The sequence below is a fragment of the Bombina bombina genome, chromosome 4 (genome assembly GCF_027579735.1).
Source record: "Bombina bombina isolate aBomBom1 chromosome 4, aBomBom1.pri, whole genome shotgun sequence".
Classification (NCBI taxonomy): Eukaryota; Metazoa; Chordata; class Amphibia; order Anura; family Bombinatoridae; genus Bombina; species Bombina bombina.
Window position 1 is genome coordinate 829,590,111 of NC_069502.1, and position 20,651 is coordinate 829,610,761.

Consider the following 20,651-nt stretch of genomic DNA (forward strand, 5'->3'; position numbering starts at 1 on the left):
ACAGGTAAATTGGTAATTATTTTAACTAGGTAGCTATTAAATAGTTATTTACTATTTAATAGCTATTGTACCTAGTTAAAATAAATACCAAGTTACCTGTAAAATAAATATAAACCCTAAAATAGCTACAATGTAATTATTAATTATATTGTAGCTATCTTAAGGTTTATTTTATAGGTAAGTATTTAGCTTTAAATAGGAATATTTTAGTTAATAAGATTAATATTATTTAGATTTATTGCAATAATAATTAAGTTAGGGGTGTTAGGGTTAGATAGGGTTAATATATATAATATAATTAGGGTTAATATAGGTTGCGGCGGTGTAGGGGGGTCAGATTAGGGGTTAATATATTTAATATCGGTGGCGGCGGTGTAGGGGGATTAGATTAGGGGTTAATATATTTAATATAGGTGGCGGCGGTGTAGGGAGATCAGATTACACGTAAAAGAGCTGATTACTTTGTGACAATGCCCACGCAAAAGGCCCTTTTAAGCACTGGTAATAGAGCTGGTTACTTTGGGGCATCGCCACTCAAAAGGCCCTTTTCAGGGCTATTTGTAATTTTAGTTTAGGGTAGGGACATTTTAGTATTTTAGGGGGTAATACATTTATTATAGGTGGCGGCAGTGTAGGGGGATTAGATTAGGGGTTAATACATTTATTATAGGTGGCGGCGGTGTAGGGGGATTAGATTACAGGTAAAAGAGCTGATTACTTTGTGACAATGCCCCGCAAAAGGCCCTTTTAAGGGCTGGTAATAGAGCTGGTTACTTTGGGGCAATGCCCTCAAAAGGCCCTTTTAAGGGCTGGTAATAGAGCTGGTTACTTTAAGGCAATGCCACGCAAAAAGCCCTTTTCAGGGCTATTTGTAATTTAGTTTAGGGTAGGGACATTTTAGTATTTTAGGGGGTAATATATTTATTATAGGTGGCGGCGGTGTAGGGGGATTAGATTAGGGGTTAATACATTTAATATAGGTGGCGGCGGTGTAGGGGGATTAGATTAGGGGTTAATCATTTTAATATAGGTGGCGGCGGTGTAGGGGGATTAGATTAGGGGGTAATATAGTTAAAATAGGTGGCGGCGGGGTAGGGGGCTCACATAAGGGGGTAATAATTTTAATATAGATGGCGGCGGTGCAGGGGGATTACATTAGGGGTTAATAATTTTAATGTAGGTGGCGGCGGTGTAGGGGATCACATTAGTGGGTTAGACATTTAATGTAGGTGGCGGCGGGATCCGGGAGCGGCGGTTTAGGGGTTAAACACTTTATTAGGGATTGTGGCGGGGGATCGCGGTTGACAGGTAGATAGACATTGCATGTGTTAAGTTTTATTTTGCAGGCAGTTTAGGGAGCTACGGGGCTCCAATACTCAGCGTAAGGCTTACTACGCCTGCAATTTGTGGCGAGGTGAAAATGGAGTAAGATTTCTCCATTTTCGCTACGTAAGTCCTTACGCTGTATATTGGATACCAAACTGGGCTGGTTTGGTATACCTGTCTATGGGCCAAAAAACTACGGCCGAAGGCAGAAATATACGTGCGTAACTTCTAAGTTACACCGTATATAGGATACCAAACCAGCGCAAAATTTGGCGTCGCCTGCTTTTGCGGGCGACGCTGCATATCGGATCGGGCCCTTGTAGTTTACTGTCTGGTTTATAAGCGCAGATAACACAATGAGTTTAACCCTTGTTTAGTTCATGTTGTAGTTTTATACTGGAATATAGAGGATCACAGTAAAAAAAAAAAAAGAATGAGAGGGAGAAGGAGGAGAATGTGTGAATTTGGTGCTATTGTCTGTTAGGGAAATAAAAAAACGATATATGGTAAAGTTATAAACAAAACTAGATCATGTGATATAAAACTGAATCTGCTTTATTTGTACAGATAAGGATTACACTGATATAGTGAAAGTTGAGATAACAGAAGATCTGTGTGTGAGGCATCAGCTGGAAGCACCAGATGAGGAAACCAGTGACAGCATCAGCCCAGGTGAGTGTGCACGTGTGGTGTGTCTGAGGGATGCAGGTCACAGGTAAGTGTGCACGTGTGTTGTATCTGAGGGACACAGGATACAGGTGAGTGTGCACTTGTGGTGTGTCTGTGGGACACAGGATACGACACTTGTGTTGCGCCTGAGGGATGCAGGTCACAAGTCAGTGTGCACATATGTTGTGTCTGAAGGATATGGTTTACAGGTGAATGTGCATGAGTGTTACAGATGAGTGTGCACATGTGTTGCTCCTGAGGGATGCAGGTCACAAGTCAGTGTGCACATATGTTGTGTCTGAAGGATATGGGTTACAGGTGAATGTGCATGAGTGTTACAGATGAGTGTGCACATGTTTTGTGCCTGAGGGATGCAGATCACAGGTAAGTGTGCACGTATGTTGTGTCTGAAGGATATGGTTTACAGGTGAATGTGCATGAGTGTTACAGATGAGTGTGCACATGATTTGTGCCTGAGGGATGCAGGTCACAGGTAAGTGTGCACGTATGTTGTGTCTGCGGGACATGGGCTACGGGTGAATGTGCATGAATGTTACAGATAAGTGTGCATGTGTGTTGTGTCTCAGGGATACAGGTTGCATGTGAGTGGGCATGTGTATAGAGACCCCTCTGGGACAAGGTTTTACAGGTGAGTGTTGCATGTGTTCTGAGGGATGATATAGTATGGAGTGTTGTGTTACAGTGTGAGTGTACACAAAAGTGGTTGTGCATGTATGTATAGGGATACAGGAGAGTGAGCACATAAATTGTGTGTGAGTTATGTGGGTTACAGGTGAGTGGAGCACATATATTGTGTGTGAGTTACAGGAGAGTGTTGCACGTATATTGTTTTGAGAGATTATAGGTAGAATGTGCATTGTGATCCCTGAGGAGGAAGATAGCATGGATTGTAGGTGTGAGCACATATATTGTGTGTGAGTTACAGGTGAGTGTGCACGTATATTGTGTGTGAGTTATAGGTGAATGTGCATGTGTCTGAGGGAGGAAGATAGCATGGATTGTGTGTGTGTTACAGGTGAGTGTACACGAGGTGGTTGTGCATGTATGTTGTGGGTTACAGGTGACTGTGCACATATATTGTGTGTGAGGTATGTGGGTTACAGGTGAGTGAGCACATATATTGTGTGTGAGGTATGTGGGTTACAGGTGAGTGAGCACATATATTGTGTGTGAGTTACAGGTGAGTGTGCACATATATTGTGTGTGAGTTATAGGTGAGTGTGCATGTGTCTGAGGGATGAAGATAGCATGGATGTGTGTGTGTTACAGGTGAGTGTACAAAAGGTGGTTGTGCATGTATGTTGTGGGTTACAGGTGAGTGAGCACATATATTGTGTGTGAGGTATGTGGGTTACAGGTGAGTATGCACATATATTGTGTGTGAGTTATGTGGGTTACAGGTGAGTGAGCACATATATTGTGTGTGAGTTATAGGTGAGTGTGCATAGTAAGTGTGGGTCTATTAAATAATTCTCTTGTGTGCACATAGTAATGTTTTGCGTTCTCACATGATTTTTTGTTATATACAATGAGAGAGAAATTGATATATCCCATGAGCACTACAAACAACTTACACATATGCATGTGTATTCTTATTGTACAGGCCGTATGGATGTGACGCCTTCAGATGGCTCAGCAGTTGAGTACAGAGGAGAACCGTATGTGTGTGATCACGTGAAGACTGAGGAGGATGAAGTTCCTATCAATACGGCTACAGGTGATTTGCACTAATTAACACATTACCCTCAAACATCTGCTACATATAGCGCAGGTCTTGCTTCCAGTGTTAGTTAAACCCAAAAAGACCACAGATGTACAGGGTACGTCTGTCATTAAGGGTTTAAGTAAATAGAATATTCTGTGATGGTGACATTGTGCCTCATGTAAATAACAGTTATATTTATCAGACGGTTACACAGCAGACACAAGTCAGTGAGCAGCTCATGTATGATTAACTAAGGGCTAGATTACAAATGAAGCACAAAAATATAAGCACTACTGAGTGCTAACTCCACTCAAGTTATATCTAAATTGTACTCGTATTACAATTTGAAAGTAGAATGTTATTGCAAGAGCCAAAGCCTCTGATGCGCTGACATCTGGAGGGTGGATATTGTGACCTCGCTGAGTCCCTTTCTGCATAGACTTTTGTATATTTATACACATATAAATAAAGCGCATACATATACACCTTTGTGCATCCGATCATAGACCATATACCTTTAAATCACTGTTAGAACATTTATTTCTATGATAAACCTTGTTTTTGTAATAAATATGTATAGCTATGAGTGAATTTTTTTTTTTATTATAATTTTTATTGAGGGTACAACATAATCAGTGGCACAGCAGTAATATGTGTTTAGGTAGTCCTATTCATAATACAGAGTATGCAGAAAACAGTGTGATAGACATCTTACTGAAATGTAGTCTCCAGACTCTCACAGGAGTCTAGCCAGTTGTCATAAACCTCAAACATTTTTCAAATAGTACAGGTATACAAATTTCTGGACCCTCATGAAGGTTAACAGTCTCTGTGTCTGTCTCTGTGAGGAGGAGTGCCCATTAAAAACTTGTAGGAGCTGTAAACTACTGCTCCATGAACAAAGATAGTATATTTAAAACACAAACGGCTAGATTACGAGTTGTGCGTTAGGGTGAAAAAGCAGCGTTAACAGGTCCTAACGCTGCTTTTTTACGCCCGCTGGTATTACGAGTCTTGAAGGTTTAGGGTCACCGCACACTTCTTTGGCCTTACCGCAAAACGACTTACGTAAACTTCATAAAGTCTTTTCTTCTGTTAAGTGTGATCAGTCCACGGGTCATCATTACTTCTGGGATATTACTCCTCCCCAACAGGAAGTGCAAGAGGATTCACCCAGCAGAGTTGCATATAGCCCCTCCCCTCTACGTCACCCCCAGTCATTCTCTTGCACCCAACGACTAGATAGGATGTGTGAGAGGACTATGGTGATTTTATTTAGTTTATTTCTTCAATCAAAAGTTTGTTATTTTTTTAATAGCACCGGAGTGTGTTATTCCTTCTCTGGTAGAGTTTGAAGAAGAATCTACCAGAGTTTTTACTATGATTTTAGCCGGAGTTGTTAAGATCATATTGCTGTTTCTCGGCCATCTGAGGAGACGTAAACTTCAGATCAGGGGACAGCGGGCAGTTTATTCTGCAAAGAGGTATGTAGCAGTTTTTATTTTCTGACAATGGAATTGATGAGAAAATCCTGCCATACCGACATAATATCATGTATGTATATTTTACATTTGAGTATTCTGGGGAATGGTACTTCACTGGAATTACACTATGTATATAAGACTTTAGCCTAATTGCAAAGCAACAGGCTTTTTAATAACTCTTAATTTATGTTAAACGTTTTTGCTGGAATGTAAAATCGTTTTCATTTTCTGAGGTACTGGGTGAATAAAATGTTTTGGGCACTTTTTTTCCACTTGGCAGTTGCTGGATCTAATTATGACAATTTACTGATCTCTCTCACTGTTGTGTGTGAGGGGGTGGGACCTTTTGTTTTGGCGCTTTTGCTACGCATCAAAAATTTCAGTCAGAAGCTCATTGTTTTTTCCTGCATGTTCCGGTTTATCTCTACAGAACTCAGGGATCTTCAAAGCTTGTTTGAGGGAAGTAATCTAACAGAGCTGTGAGATTGTAGTTGACTGTGATAAAAAACGTTTATTCTTTAACTTTTTTATGCCTCAGGGTTAGTTATTCTTTGCTAATGGGAACAAGCCTTTGCTAAATTGCGTTTTGTTTTACAAAGTTTATTGAATTCAACTGTTATATATCTTCAGTGCTTCTTAAGCACAGTTCGTTTTTTTCATTGTATTTTACTTGAATAATATTTCCAAGTTGCAAGTTTATTTGCTAGTTTGTTAAACATGTCTGATTCAGAGGAAGAGACCTGTACTATTTGTACTAACGCCAAAGTGGAGCCCAATAGAAATTTATGTACTTACTGTATTCATGCTACATTAAATAAAAGTCAATCTGTACAAATTGAACAAATTTCACCAAACAACGAGGCGAGAGTTATGCCGACTAACTCGCCTCACGTGACAGTACCTGCATCTCCCGCTCGGGACGTGCACGATATGGTGGCGCCAAGTACATCTGGGCGGCCATTACAGATAACATTACAAGATATGGCTACTGTTATGACTGAGGTTTTGGCTAAATTACCAGAACTAAGGGGCAAGCGTGATCACTCTGGGGTGAGAACAGAGTGCGCTGATAATGTTAGGGCCATGTCAGATACTGCGTCGCAACTTGCAGAACATGAGGACGGAGAGCTTCATTCTGCGGCTGACGGTTCTGATCCAAACAGATTGGATTCAGATATTTCAAATTTTAAATTTAAGCTGGAAAACCTCAGTGTTTTACTAGGGGAGGTGTTAGCGGCCCTGAATGATTGTAACACAGTTGCAATACCAGAGAAAATGTGTAGGTTGGATAAATATTTTGCTGTTCCAACAAGTACTGACGTTTTTCCTATACCTAAGAGACTAACTGAAATTATTACTAAGGAGTGGGATAGACCCGGTGTGCCGTTCTCACCCCCTCCGATATTTAGAAAGATGTTTCCAATAGACACCACCACACGGGACTTATGGCAAACGGTCCCTAAGGTGGAGGGAGCAGTTTCTACTTTAGCTAAGCGTACCACTATCCCGGTAGAGGATAGCTGTGCCTTTTCAGATCCAATGGATAAAAAGTTAGAGGGTTACCTTAAGAAAATGTTTGTTCAACAAGGTTTTATATTGCAACCCCTTGCATGCATTGCGCCGGTCACGGCTGCAGCGGCATTCTGGATTGAGTCTCTAGAAGAGAACCTTAGTTCAGTTACGCTGGACGACATTTCGGACAGGCTTAGAATACTTAAGCTATCTAATTCATTCATTTCGGAAGCCGTAGTACATTTAACTAAACTTACGGCTAAGAATTCCGGATTCGCCATTCAGGCGCGCAGAGCACTGTGGCTAAAATCCTGGTCAGCTGATGTAACTTCTAAGTCCAAATTACTTAATATACCTTTCAAGGGACAGACCTTATTTGGGCCCGGTTTGAAAGAAATTATCGCTGACATTACAGGAGGTAAGGGCCACGCCCTGCCTCAAGACAAAGCCAAACCTAAGGCTAGACAGTCTAATTTTCGTTCCTTTCGGAATTTCAAAGCAGGAGCAGCATCAACTTCCACTACTCCAAAACAAGAAGGATCTGGTGCTCGCTACAGACAAGGCTGGAGACCTAACCAGTCCTGGAACAAGGGCAAGCAGGCCAGGAAACCTGCTGCTGCCACTAAAACAGCATGAATTGAGGGCCCCCGATCCGGGATCGGATCTAGTGGGGGGCAGACTTTCTCTCTTCGCCCAGGCTTGGGCAAGAGATGTCCAGGATCCCTGGGCGCTAGAGATAATATCTCAGGGATACCTTCTGGACTTCAAACACTCTCCTCCAAGAGAGAGATTTCATCTGTCAAGATTGTCAACAAACCAAACAAAGAAAGAAGCGTTTCTACGCTGCATACAAGAACTATTGTTAATGGGAGTAATCCATCCAGTTCCACGGTCGGAACAGGGACAAGGGTTTTACTCAAATCTATTTGTGGTTCCCAAAAAAGAGGGAACTTTCAGACCAATCCTGGATTTAAAGATCCTAAACAAATTCCTAAGGGTTCCATCATTCAAAATGGAGACTATTCGGACAATTTTACCCATGATCCAAGAAGGTCAGTACATGACCACAGTGGACTTAAAGGACGCTTACCTTCACATACCGATTCACAAAGATCATTACCGGTATCTAAGGTTTGCCTTTCTAGACAGGCATTACCAGTTTGTAGCTCTTCCATTCGGATTGGCTACAGCTCCAAGAATCTTCACAAAGGTTCTAGGTGCTCTTCTGGCGGTACTAAGACCGCGGGGAATTTCGGTAGCTCCGTACCTAGACGACATTCTGATACAAGCTTCAAGCTTTCAAACTGCCAAGTCTCATACAGAGTTAGTACTGGCTTTTCTAAGGTCACATGGATGGAAGGTAAACGAAAAGAAAAGTTCACTCGTTCCACTCACAAGAGTTCCCTTCCTGGGGACTCTTATAGATTCTGTAGAAATGAAGATTTACCTGACAGAGGACAGGTTAACAAGACTTCAAAGTGCTTGCCGCACCCTTCATTCCATTCAACACCCGTCGGTGGCTCAATGCATGGAGGTAATCGGCTTAATGGTAGCGGCAATGGACATAGTGCCATTTGCTCGCTTACACCTCAGACCACTGCAATTATGCATGCTAAGTCAGTGGAATGGGGATTACTCAGACTTGTCCCCTTCTCTGAATCTGGATCAAGAGACCAGAAATTCTCTTCTATGGTGGCTTTCTCGGCCACATCTGTCCAGGGGGATGCCATTCAGCAGGCCAGACTGGACAATTGTAACAACAGACGCCAGCCTTCTAGGTTGGGGTGCCGTCTGGAATTCTCTGAAGGCTCAGGGACAATGGAGTCAGGAGGAGAGTCTCCTGCCAATAAACATTCTGGAATTGAGAGCAGTTCTCAATGCCCTCCTGGCTTGGCCCCAGTTGACAACTCGGGGGTTCATCAGGTTTCAGTCGGACAACATCACGACTGTAGCTTACATCAACCATCAGGGAGGGACAAGAAGCTCCCTAGCAATGATGGAAGTATCAAAGATAATTCGCTGGGCAGAGTCTCACTCTTGCCACCTGTCAGCAATCCACATCCCGGGAGTGGAGAACTGGGAGGCGGATTTCTTAAGTCGTCAGACTTTTCATCCGGGGGAGTGGGAGCTTCATCCGGAGGTCTTTGCCCAAATACTTCGACGTTGGGGCAAACCAGAGATAGATCTCATGGCGTCTCGACAGAACGCCAAGCTTCCTCGTTACGGGTCCAGATCCAGGGATCCAGGAGCAGTCCTAATAGATGCCCTGACAGCACCTTGGGACTTCAGGATGGCTTATGTGTTTCCACCCTTCCCGATGCTTCCTCGATTGATTGCCAGAATCAAACAGGAGAGAGCATCAGTGATTCTGATAGCACCTGCATGGCCACGCAGGACTTGGTATGCAGACCTGGTGGACATGTCATCCTGTCCACCTTGGTCTCTACCTCTGAAACAGGACCTCCTGATACAGGGTCCTTTCAAACATCAAAATCTAACTTCTCTGAAGCTGACTGCTTGGAAATTGAACGTTTGATTTTATCAAGACGTGGGTTTTCTGAGTCAGTTATTGACACCTTAATACAGGCTAGGAAGCCTGTTACCAGAAAGATTTACCATAAGATATGGCGTAAATACCTATATTGGTGTGAATCCAAAGGTTACTCTTGGAGTAAGGTTAGGATTCCTAGGATATTGTCTTTTCTACAAGAAGGTTTAGAAAAGGGTTTATCTGCTAGTTCATTAAAGGGACAGATCTCAGCTCTGTCTATTCTGTTACACAAACGTCTGTCAGAAGTGCCAGACGTTCAGGCTTTTTGTCAGGCTTTAGCGAGGATTAAGCCTGTGTTTAAGACTGTTGCTCCGCCATGGAGTTTAAACCTTGTTCTTAACGTTTTACAGGGCGTTCCGTTTGAACCCCTCCATTCCATTGATATAAAGTTGTTATCTTGGAAAGTTCTATTTTTAATGGCTATTTCCTCGGCTCGAAGAGTCTCTGAGTTATCAGCCTTACATTGTGATTCTCCTTATTTGATTTTTCATTCGGATAAGGTAGTTCTGCGTACTAAACCTGGGTTCTTACCTAAGGTAGTCACTAACAGGAATATCAATCAAGAGATTGTTGTTCCTTCTTTGTGTCCAAATCCTTCTTCGAAGAAGGAACGTTTACTACACAATCTGGACGTAGTTTGTGCCCTAAAATTTTACCTAAGGCAACTAAGGAATTTCGACAAACGTCTTCTCTGTTTGTCGTGTACTCTGGTCAGAGGAGAGGTCAAAAGGCTTCGGCAACCTCTCTTTCCTTTTGGCTTCGTAGTATAATACGTTTAGCTTATGAGACTGCTGGACAGCAGCCTCCTGAAAGAATTACAGCTCATTCTACTAGAGCTGTGGCTTCCACTTGGGCCTTCAAGAATGAGGCCTCTGTTGAACAGATTTGCAAGGCTGCAACTTGGTCTTCGCTTCATACTTTTTCCAAATTTTACAAATTTGACACATTTGCTTCCTCGGAGGCTATTTTTGGGAGAAAGGTTCTTCAGGCAGTGGTTCCTTCTGTATAAAAGAGCCTGCCTATCCCTCCCGTCATCCGTGTACTTTTGCTTTGGTATTGGTATCCCAGAAGTAATGATGACCCGTGGACTGATCACACTTAACAGAAGAAAACATAATTTATGCTTACCTGATAAATTCCTTTCTTCTGTAGTGTGATCAGTCCACGGCCCGCCCTGTTTTTAAGGCAGGTAATTATTTTTTAAATTATACTCCAGTCACCACTACACCCTTGGTTTCTCCTTTCTCGTTGGTCCTTGGTCGAATGACTGGGGGTGACGTAAAGGGGAGGGGCTATATGCAACTCTGCTGGGTGAATCCTCTTGCACTTCCTGTTGGGGAGGAGTAATATCCCAGAAGTAATGATGACCCGTGGACTGATCACACTACAGAAGAAAGGAATTTATCAGGTAAGCATAAATTATGTTTTTTCTATGGGACTTCCATAGCGCCGGTATTGCGAGTCTGTCCTGGGAGGCCAAAAAGTGAGCGGTACACCCTACCCCGTCAAGAGTCCTAACGCATTTAAAAGTTAGTAGTTAAGAGTTTTATGGTACAACGCCGTAACATAAAACTAATAACTAAAGTGCTAAAAAGTACACTAACACCCATAAACTACCTATTAACCCCTAAAAGCCCCCCCAAAATAAAAAAAAAAAACCTAGCCTAAACTAAACTACCAATAGCCCTTAAAAGGGCCTTTCTCCAACATAGGTGTGTCCGGTCCACGGCGTCATCCTTACTTGTGGGATATTCTCTTCCCCAACAGGAAATGGCAAAGAGCCCAGCAAAGCTGGTCACATGATCCCCCCCTAGGCTCCGCCTTCCCCAGTCATTCTCTTTGCCGTTGTACAGGCAACATCTCCACGGAGATGGCTTAGAGTTTTTTGGTGTTTAAATGTAGTTTTATTGCTTCAATCAAGAGTTTGTTATTTTAAAATAGTGCTGGTATGTACTATTTACTCTGAAACAGAAAGGAGATGAAGATTTCTGTTTGTAAGAGGGAGATGATTTTAGCAATCGTTACTAAAATCGATGGCTGTTTCCACACAGGACTGTTGAGATGAAGTAACTTCAGTTGGGGGGAACAGTGTGCAGACTTTTACTGCTTGAAGTATGACACATTTCTAACAAGACTTGGTAATGCTGGAAGCTGTCATTTTCCCTATGGGATCCGGTAAGCCATTTTAATAACAATTTATAAAGGGCTTCACAAGGGCTTTAAAGACTGGTAGACATTTTTCTGGGCTAAAACGTTTGTTTTATAAGCATGTTTAATGGTTTATTACTCTGAGGAGTTGTTTTTATCTGGGAATTTTGATAATAAAAACGGCAGGCACTGTATTGGACACCTTTTTCACTGGGGGCCTTCTCTAGTCTTAGGCAGAGCCTCAGTTTCGCGCCACTAATGAGCAGTTGTTTTTGGGAGTCAAAGCATGCAGATGCATGTGTGAGGAGCTCTGATACACTGAAAAAGCGTGCTGAAGGCGTCATTTGGTATCGTATTCCCCTCTGGGCTTGGTTGGGTCTCAGCAAAGCAGATACCAGGGACTGTATAGGGGTTAAATGTAAAAACGGCTCCGGTTCAGTTATTTTAAGAGTTAAAACTTTCAAATTTGGTGTGCAATACTTTCAAGGCTTTATGACACTGTGGTGAAATTTTGGTGAATTTTGGACAATTCCTTCATACTTTTTCGCATATTCAGTAATAAAGTGTGTTCAGTTTAAAATTTAAAGTGACAGTAACGGTTTTATTTTAAAACGTTTTTTGTACTTTGTTATCAAGTTTATGCCTGTTTAACATGTCTGTACCATCAGATAGACTATGTTCTGTATGTCAGGAAGCCAAAGTTCCTTCTCATTTAAATAGATGTGATGCATGTGATAGTGAAAATGATGCCCAAGATGATTCCTCTAGTGAGGGGAGTAAGCATGGTACTGCATCATCCTCTTATGTGTCTACACCAGTCTTGCCCACACAAGAGGCCCCTAGTACATCTAGTGCGCCTATTCTTCTTACTATGCAACAATTAACGGCTGTAATGGATAATTCTATTAAAAACATTTTAGCCAAAATGCCCACTTATCAGCGAAAGCGCGACTGCTCTGTTTTAGATACTGTAGAGCATGAGGGCGCAGATGATAATGGTTCTGACATGCCCTTACACCAGTCTGAAGGGGCTAGGGAGGTTTTGTCTGAGGGAGAAATTTCAGATTCAGGAAAAATTTCTCAACAAGCTGAACCTGATGTTATTACGTTCAAATTTAAATTGGAACATCTCCGCGCTCTGCTTAAGGAGGTGTTATCTACTCTGGATGATTGTGACAATTTGGTCGTTCCAGAGAAATTATGTAAGATGGACAAGTTCCTAGAGGTCCCGGTGCCCCCCGAAGCTTTTCCTATACCCAAGCGGGTGGCGGATATTGTAAACAAAGAATGGGAAAGGCCCGGCATACCTTTTGTCCCTCCCCCTATATTTAAGAAATTGTTTCCTATAGTCGACCCCAGAAAGGACTTATGGCAGACAGTCCCTAAGGTCGAGGGGGCGGTCTCTACCTTAAACAAACGCACCACTATCCCTATAGAAGATAGTTGTGCTTTCAAAGATCCTATGGATAAAAAGTTAGAAGGTTTGCTTAAAAAGATGTTTGTTCAGCAGGGTTACCTTCTACAGCCAATTTCATGCATTGTTCCTGTTACTACAGCAGCGTCTTTCTGGTTTGATGAACTAGAAAAGTCGCTAGATAAAGATACCTCTTATGAGGAGATGATGGACAGAATTCGTGCTCTTAAATTGGCTAATTCTTTTACTCTAGACGCTACCCTGCAATTAGCTAGATTAGCGGCGAAAAATTCAGGGTTTGCTATTGTGGCGCGCAGAGCGCTATGGCTAAAGTCTTGGTCAGCGGATGCGTCATCCAAGAACAAATTGCTTAATATTCCTTTCAAGGGGAAAACGCTGTTTGGCCCTGACTTGAAAGAGATTATTTCAGATATCACTGGGGGAAAGGGCCATGCCCTTCCTCAGGATAGGTCTTTCAAGGCTAAAAATAAGCCTAATTTTCGTCCTTTTCGTAGAAACGGACCAGCCTCAAGTTCTACACCCTCTAAGCAAGAGGGTAATACGTCTCAAGCCAAGCCAGCCTGGAGGCCAATGCAAGGCTGGAACAAAGGTAAGCAGGCCAAGAAACCTGCTACTGCTACAAAGACAGCATGAGATGTTGGCCCCCGATCCGGGACCGGATCTGGTGGGGGGCAGACTTTCTCTCTTCGCTCAGGCATGGGCAAGAGATGTTCTGGATCCTTGGGCCCTAGAAATAGTCTCCCAAGGTTATCTTCTGGAATTCAAGGAGCTACCCCCAAGGGGAAGATTCCACAGGTCTCAATTGTCTTCAGACCACATAAAAAAACAGGCATTCTTACATTGTGTAGAAGACCTGTTAAAAATGGGAGTGATTCATCCTGTTCCATTAAAGGAACAAGGGATGGGATTCTACTCCAATCTGTTCATAGTTCCCAAAAAAGAGGGAACATTCAGACCAATCTTGGATCTCAAGATCTTAAACAAATTTCTCAGGGTTCCATCATTCAAGATGGAAACCATTCGAACAATTCTTCCTACCATCCAGGAAGGTCAATTCATGACCACGGTGGATTTAAAGGATGCGTATCTACATATTCCTATCCACAAGGAACATCATCAGTTCCTAAGGTTCGCCTTTCTGGACAAACATTACCAGTTCGTGGCACTTCCATTCGGATTAGCCACTGCCCCAAGAATTTTCACAAAGGTACTAGGGTCCCTTCTAGCGGTGCTAAGACCGAGGGGCATTGCAGTAGTACCTTACTTGGACGACATTCTGATTCAAGCGTCGTCCCTGCCACAAGCAAAGGCTCATACGGACATTGTCCTAGCCTTTCTCAGATCTCACGGGTGGAAAGTGAACGTAGAGAAAAGTTCTCTATCTCCGTCAACAAGAGTCCCCTTCTTGGGAACAATAATAGACTCCCTAGAAATGAAGATTTTTCTGACAGAAGCCAGAAAATCAAAACTTCTAAACTCTTGTCTAGTACTTCATTCTGTTCCTCTTCCTTCCATAGCGCAGTGCATGGAAGTAATAGGTTTGATGGTTGCGGCAATGGACATAGTTCCTTTTGCGCGAATTCATCTAAGACCATTACAACTGTGCATGCTCAGACAGTGGAATGGGGATTATACAGATTTGTCTCCAACGATACAAGTAGATCAGAGGACCAGAGATTCACTCCGTTGGTGGCTGACCCTGGACAACCTGTCACAAGGGATGAGCTTCCGCAGACCAGAGTGGGTCATTGTCACGACCGACGCCAGTCTGGTGGGCTGGGGCGCGGTCTGGGAACCCCTGAAAGCTCAGGGTCTTTGGTCTCGGGAAGAATCTCTTCTACCGATAAACATTCTGGAACTGAGAGCGATATTCAATGCTCTCAAGGCTTGGCCTCAGCTAGCAAAGGCCAAATTCATAAGGTTTCAATCAGACAACATGACGACTGTTGCGTATATCAACCATCAGGGGGGAACAAGGAGTTCCCTGGCGATGGTAGAAGTGACCAAAATAATTCAATGGGCGGAGACTCACTCCTGCCACTTGTCTGCAATCCACATCCCAGGAGTAGAAAATTGGGAAGCGGATTTTCTGAGTCGTCAGACATTTCATCCGGGGGAGTGGGAACTCCATCCGGAAATCTTTGCCCAAATAACTCAATTATGGGGCATCCCAGACATGGATCTGATGGCGTCTCGCCAGAACTTCAAGGTTCCTTACTACGGGTCCAGATCCAGGGATCCCAAGGCGGCTCTAGTGGATGCACTAGTAGCACCTTGGACCTTCAACCTAGCTTATGTGTTCCCACCGTTTCCTCTCATTCCCAGGCTGGTAGCCAGGATCAAACAGGAGAGGGCATCGGTGGTCTTGATAGCTCCTGCGTGGCCACGCAGGACTTGGTATGCAGACCTGGTGAATATGTCATCGGCTCCACCATGGAAGCTACCTCTGAGACAGGACCTTCTTGTTCAAGGTCCGTTCGAACATCCGAATCTGGCCTCACTCCAACTGACTGCTTGGAGATTGAACGCTTGATTTTATCAAAGCGAGGGTTCTCAGATTCTGTCATTGATACTCTTGTTCAGGCTAGAAAGCCTGTAACTAGAAAAATCTACCATAAAATATGGAAAAGATATATCTGTTGGTGTGAATCCAAAGGATTCCCATGGAACAAGATAAAAATTCCTAGGATTCTATCCTTTCTTCAAGAAGGTTTGGAGAAAGGATTATCTGCAAGTTTTTTGAAGGGACAGATTTCTGCTTTATCTGTTTTACTTCACAAAAAGCTGGCGGCTGTGCCAGACGTTCAAGCTTTTGTTCAGGCTCTGGTTAGAATCAAGCCTGTTTACAAACCTTTGACTCCTCCCTGGAGTCTCAATTTAGTTCTTTCAGTTCTTCAGGGGGTTCCGTTTGAACCCCTACATTCCGTTGATATAAAGTTATTATCTTGGAAAGTTTTGTTTTTGGTTGCAATCTCTTCTGCAAGAAGAGTTTCAGAGTTATCTGCTCTGCAGTGTTCTCCTCCATATCTGGTGTTCCATGCAGATAAGGTGGTTTTGCGTACTAAACCTGGTTTTCTTCCGAAAGTTGTTTCTAATAAAAATATTAACCAGGAGATAGTCGTGCCTTCTTTGTGTCCTAATCCAGTTTCAAAGAAGGAACGTTTGTTGCACAACTTGGATGTAGTTCGTGCTCTCAAATTTTACTTAGCAGCTACTAAGGATTTCAGACAAACATCTTCTTTGTTTGTTGTTTATTCTGGTAAAAGGAGAGGTCAAAAAGCAACTTCTACCTCTCTCTCTTTCTGGCTTAAAAGCATTATCCGATTGGCTTATGAGACTGCCGGACGGCAGCCTCCTGAAAGAATCACAGCTCACTCCACTAGGGCTGTGGCTTCCACATGGGCCTTCAAGAACGAGGCTTCTGTTGATCAGATATGTAAGGCAGCGACTTGGTCTTCACTGCACACTTTTACCAAATTCTACAAATTTGATACTTTTGCTTCATCTGAGGCTATTTTTGGGAAAAAGGTTTTGCAAGCCGTGGTGCCTTCCATCTAGGCGACCTGATTTGTTCCCTCCCATCATCCGTGTCCTAAAGCTTTGGTATTGGTTCCCACAAGTAAGGATGACGCCGTGGACCGGACACACCTATGTTGGAGAAAACAGAATTTATGCTTACCTGATAAATTACTTTCTCCAACGGTGTGTCCGGTCCACGGCCCGCCCTGGTTTTTAATCAGGTCTGATGAATTATTTTCTCTAACTACAGTCACCACGGTATCATATGATTTCTCCTATGCATATTCCTCCTTTACGTCGGTCGAATGACTGGGGAAGGCGGAGCCTAGGGGGGATCATGTGACCAGCTTTGCTGGGCTCTTTGCCATTTCCTGTTGGGGAAGAGAATATCCCACAAGTAAGGATGACGCCGTGGACCGGACACACCGTTGGAGAAAGTAATTTATCAGGTAAGCATAAATTCTGTTTTTGCGTGGCATTGCCCCAAAGTAATCAGCTCTTTTACCTGTAAAAAATACAAACAAACCCACCAACAGTAAAACCCAATCAGCCAATTGGAATTAAGGTAGAAAACATCCTATTGGCTGATGCAGTCAGCCAATAGGATTGAGCTTGCATTCTGTTGGCTGATTGAAACATCTGGAGGTCGGATATTGTGACCTCGCTTAGTCCCTTTCTGCATAGACTTCTGTATATTTATACACATATAAATAAAGCGCATACATATATACCTTTGTGCACCAGATCCTAGACCATATCCCTTTTAAATCACTGTTAGAACATTTATTTCTATGATAAACCTTGTTTTTGTAATAAATATGTATAGCTATGAGTGATTTTTTTTTTTTTTTTATTGAGGGTACAACATAATCAGTAGCACAGCAGTAATATGTGTTTAGGTAGTCCTATTCATAATACAGAGTATGCAGAAAACAGTGTGATAGACATCTTACTGAAATGTAGTCTCCAGACTCTCACAGGAGTCTAGCCAGTTGTCATAAGCCTCAAACATTTTTCAAATAGTACAGGTATACAAATTTCTGGACCCTCATAAAGGTTGTTAACAGTCTCTGTGTCTGTCTCTGTGATGAGGAGTGTCTATTAAAAACTTGTAGGAGCTGTAAACCACTGCTCCATGAACAAAGATAGTATATTTAAAACACAAACGGCTAGATTACGAGTTGTGCATTAGGGTGAAAAAGCAGCGTTAACAGGTCCTAACGCTGCTTTTTTACACCCGCTGGTATTAAGAGTCTTGAAGGTTTAGGGTCACCGCACACTTCTTTGGTCTTACCGCAAAACGACTTACGTAAACTTTGTAAAGTCTGTTTTCCATGGGACTTCCATAGCGCCGGTATTACGAGTCTGTCCTGGGAGGCCAAAAAGTGAGAGGTACACCCTACTCCGTCAAGAGTCCTAACGCATTTAAAAGTTAGTAGCTAAGAGTTTTATGGTACAACGCCGTAACATAAAACTCATAACTAAAGTGCTAAAAAGTACACTAAAACTAACACCCATAAACTACCTATTAACCCCTAAACCGAGGCCCTCCCGCATCGCAAACAGTAAAATAAAAATGTTTAACCCCTAATCTGCTGCCCCCAATGTTTCTGCAGCCTACCTACACTTATTAACCCCTAATCTGCAGCCCCCAACGTTGCCGCCACTATAATAAACATATTAACCCCTAAACCGCCGCACTCCCGCCTCGCAAACATTAGTTAAATATTAACCCCTAATCTGCCGTCCCTAACATCGCTGGCACCTACCTACATTTATTGACCCCTAATCTGCCGCCACCAACATCGCCGCCACTATACTAAATGTATTAACCCTTAAAGGGACAGTTTACTCAAAAATTTTCTCCCCTTTAATTTGTTCCCAGTGATCCACTTTACCTGCTGGAGTGTATTTAATTGTTTACAAGTAGCTCCTTTACCCTTATATTGGCATTTGAAATTGTTAATTTAGCATGTGGTATCCCCACCTATTCTGAAAGTTTGTGGCCGCGCGTACCAGCTATAGATAAGCTTTGTAAACACAGCCAGCAGAAGAAATTACACTCCCAGTCGGATATAGCAGAGATAAGGTAATACAATGTTGATTTTCCATTGTTCTCTCAAATTATTGGTGATTGTTTTAAGGACAGATATAAGATAAAGAAGCAGGTATATGTGCACAATGTGATACAGTAATGATATCTGATTATACCTACAAGCTCAACCTATTTTATTAGGCTGTGGCTTCAAAACACAAAATCAGAGCTTTAATATACAGAAATAAACCTTAAAAAGCAAATTTTCATAAATTTTTTTACTCTGCAGTTGGTAAAAAAAGCAATTGTAAAGACATTAAGGGAAAAACTATTTTGCAGTATACTGTCCCTTTAAGCCTAACCCTAACACCCCCTAACTTAAATATAATTAAAATAAATCTAACTAAAAATTCCTAACATTACCTAATTAATTCCTATTTAAAACTAAATACTTACCTATAAAATAAACCCTTAGCTAGCTACAATATAACTAATAGTTACATTGTAGCTATCTTAGGGTTTATTTTTATTTTACAGGCAAGTTTGTATTTATTTTAACTAGGTAGAATAGTTATTAAATAGTTATTAACTATTTAATAACTACCCAGCTAAAAATAAATATAAAAGTACCTGTAAAATAAAACCTAACCTAAGTTACACTAACACTACAATTAAATAAATTAACTAAATTAAATACAATTACCTAAATTAAATAAATTAGCTAAAGTACAAGAAAAAAACAACACTAAATTATAGATCTACTAGCCCTATCAAAATAAAAAAAGCCCCCCCCCCCCCAAAATAAAACAAAAAACCCTAGCCTAAACTAAACTACCAATAGCCCTTAAAAGGGCCTTTTGCAGGGCATTGCCACAAAGTAATCAGCTCTTTTTCCTGTAAAAAATACAAACAACCCCACCAACAGTAAAACCCACCACCCACACAACCAACCCCCCCAAATAAAATACTATCTAAAAAAACCTAAGCTCCCCATTGCCCTGAAAAGGGCATTTGGATGGGCATTGCCCTTAAAGTGAAGGTTAAGTTTAGTGGTTTCATCGCCTGTAATATATTATATAAGTCCTAAATAACATGATCGCTATTTTTTTTTATAAATATAAGTATATAGATTATAGTGTTATAAACATGTTATATTTACTCTCCCGGCCGTTTGTTGCTCCTCCCTCCATTGATTTCCGGATTATTCATTACATTATGTACAGAGCAGTCCCACCCGCTCTGTACGTCATTCAAAAGCTTGTTCACGTTTTCATGAGCAATTGCGCATGCGCACCACTCGCCGTAATTTGTATTTGCGCCTGCGTGACCTATTTTGACAAAATACAAGACATAGCCGGAGGAATCAAGGAAAGCGCATGCGCAAAACTAGAACGCGCGTTGAGCCTAACACATAGGAAGTAAATACAACGCATGCGCATTAGTTAGAGTTTTGCGGTGACGTAATTTGACGGCCGCCTAACGGCCAGTGTCTCTATTGGCTTAGAAAAAAACGTGACCAGGATAAGGAAAAAAAAACAAAAAAACGGGCTGTTTAAACAGTCTAATGAATCGGATAAAGAAGAGGTAATAAATACATTAATATAGCGAAACGAAAATTTTGATGAATTAAACTCACATTTATTTGGATTCTATTTACAGGGAAAGAAGTTTAATAACTAAAACTTTACCTTCACTTTAAAAGGTCAGTTAGCTCTTTTGAGGCCCAAAGTCCCTAACCTAAAAATAAAACCCACCCAATACACCCTTAAAAAAAACCTAACACTAACCCCCTGAAGATCGACTTACACTTCTAAAGACCGGACATTCATCCTCAAGGAAGCGGCAGAAGTCATCATCCAACGGGGCCAAAGTTCTCAACAAAGCCAGGAAAAGTCTTCATCCAAGCCGGGCGAAGTGGTCCTCCAGACGGGCAGACGTCTTCATCCAGACGGCATCTTCTATCTTCATCCATCCGACGCAGAGCAGGTCCATCTTCAAGACATCCGACGCGGAGCATCCTCTTCATCCGACGGACTAACGACGAATGATGGTACCTTTAAGTGACGTCATCCAAGATGGCGTCCCTTAGATTCCGTTCTAATTAATGTGTAGACATTGCCAGATGTCAAAATAGTTATGTCTCATTATAAGGTTACAGAATCTATTAGATAGAATGCATGCCCCTCTGTAAAGGTCCGTGCCTTTACCTGTCCACCTGTCTAGTGAGGGATCCCAGGCTGCATTAA

General features: G+C 42.1%; 1 protein-coding gene across 1 annotated transcript in view; it reads left to right on the plus strand.

Moving 5' to 3' along the window:
• Positions 1–20,651, plus strand: part of LOC128657162 (gastrula zinc finger protein XlCGF26.1-like) — a 139,604-nt gene that overhangs the window by 28,565 nt on the left and 90,388 nt on the right. The window contains exons 3-4 of the mRNA XM_053711403.1: positions 1,894–1,998; positions 3,620–3,733. Coding sequence (XP_053567378.1) covers positions 1,894–1,998; positions 3,620–3,733 — 219 coding nt within the window. The remainder of the gene's footprint in view (positions 1–1,893; positions 1,999–3,619; positions 3,734–20,651) is intronic.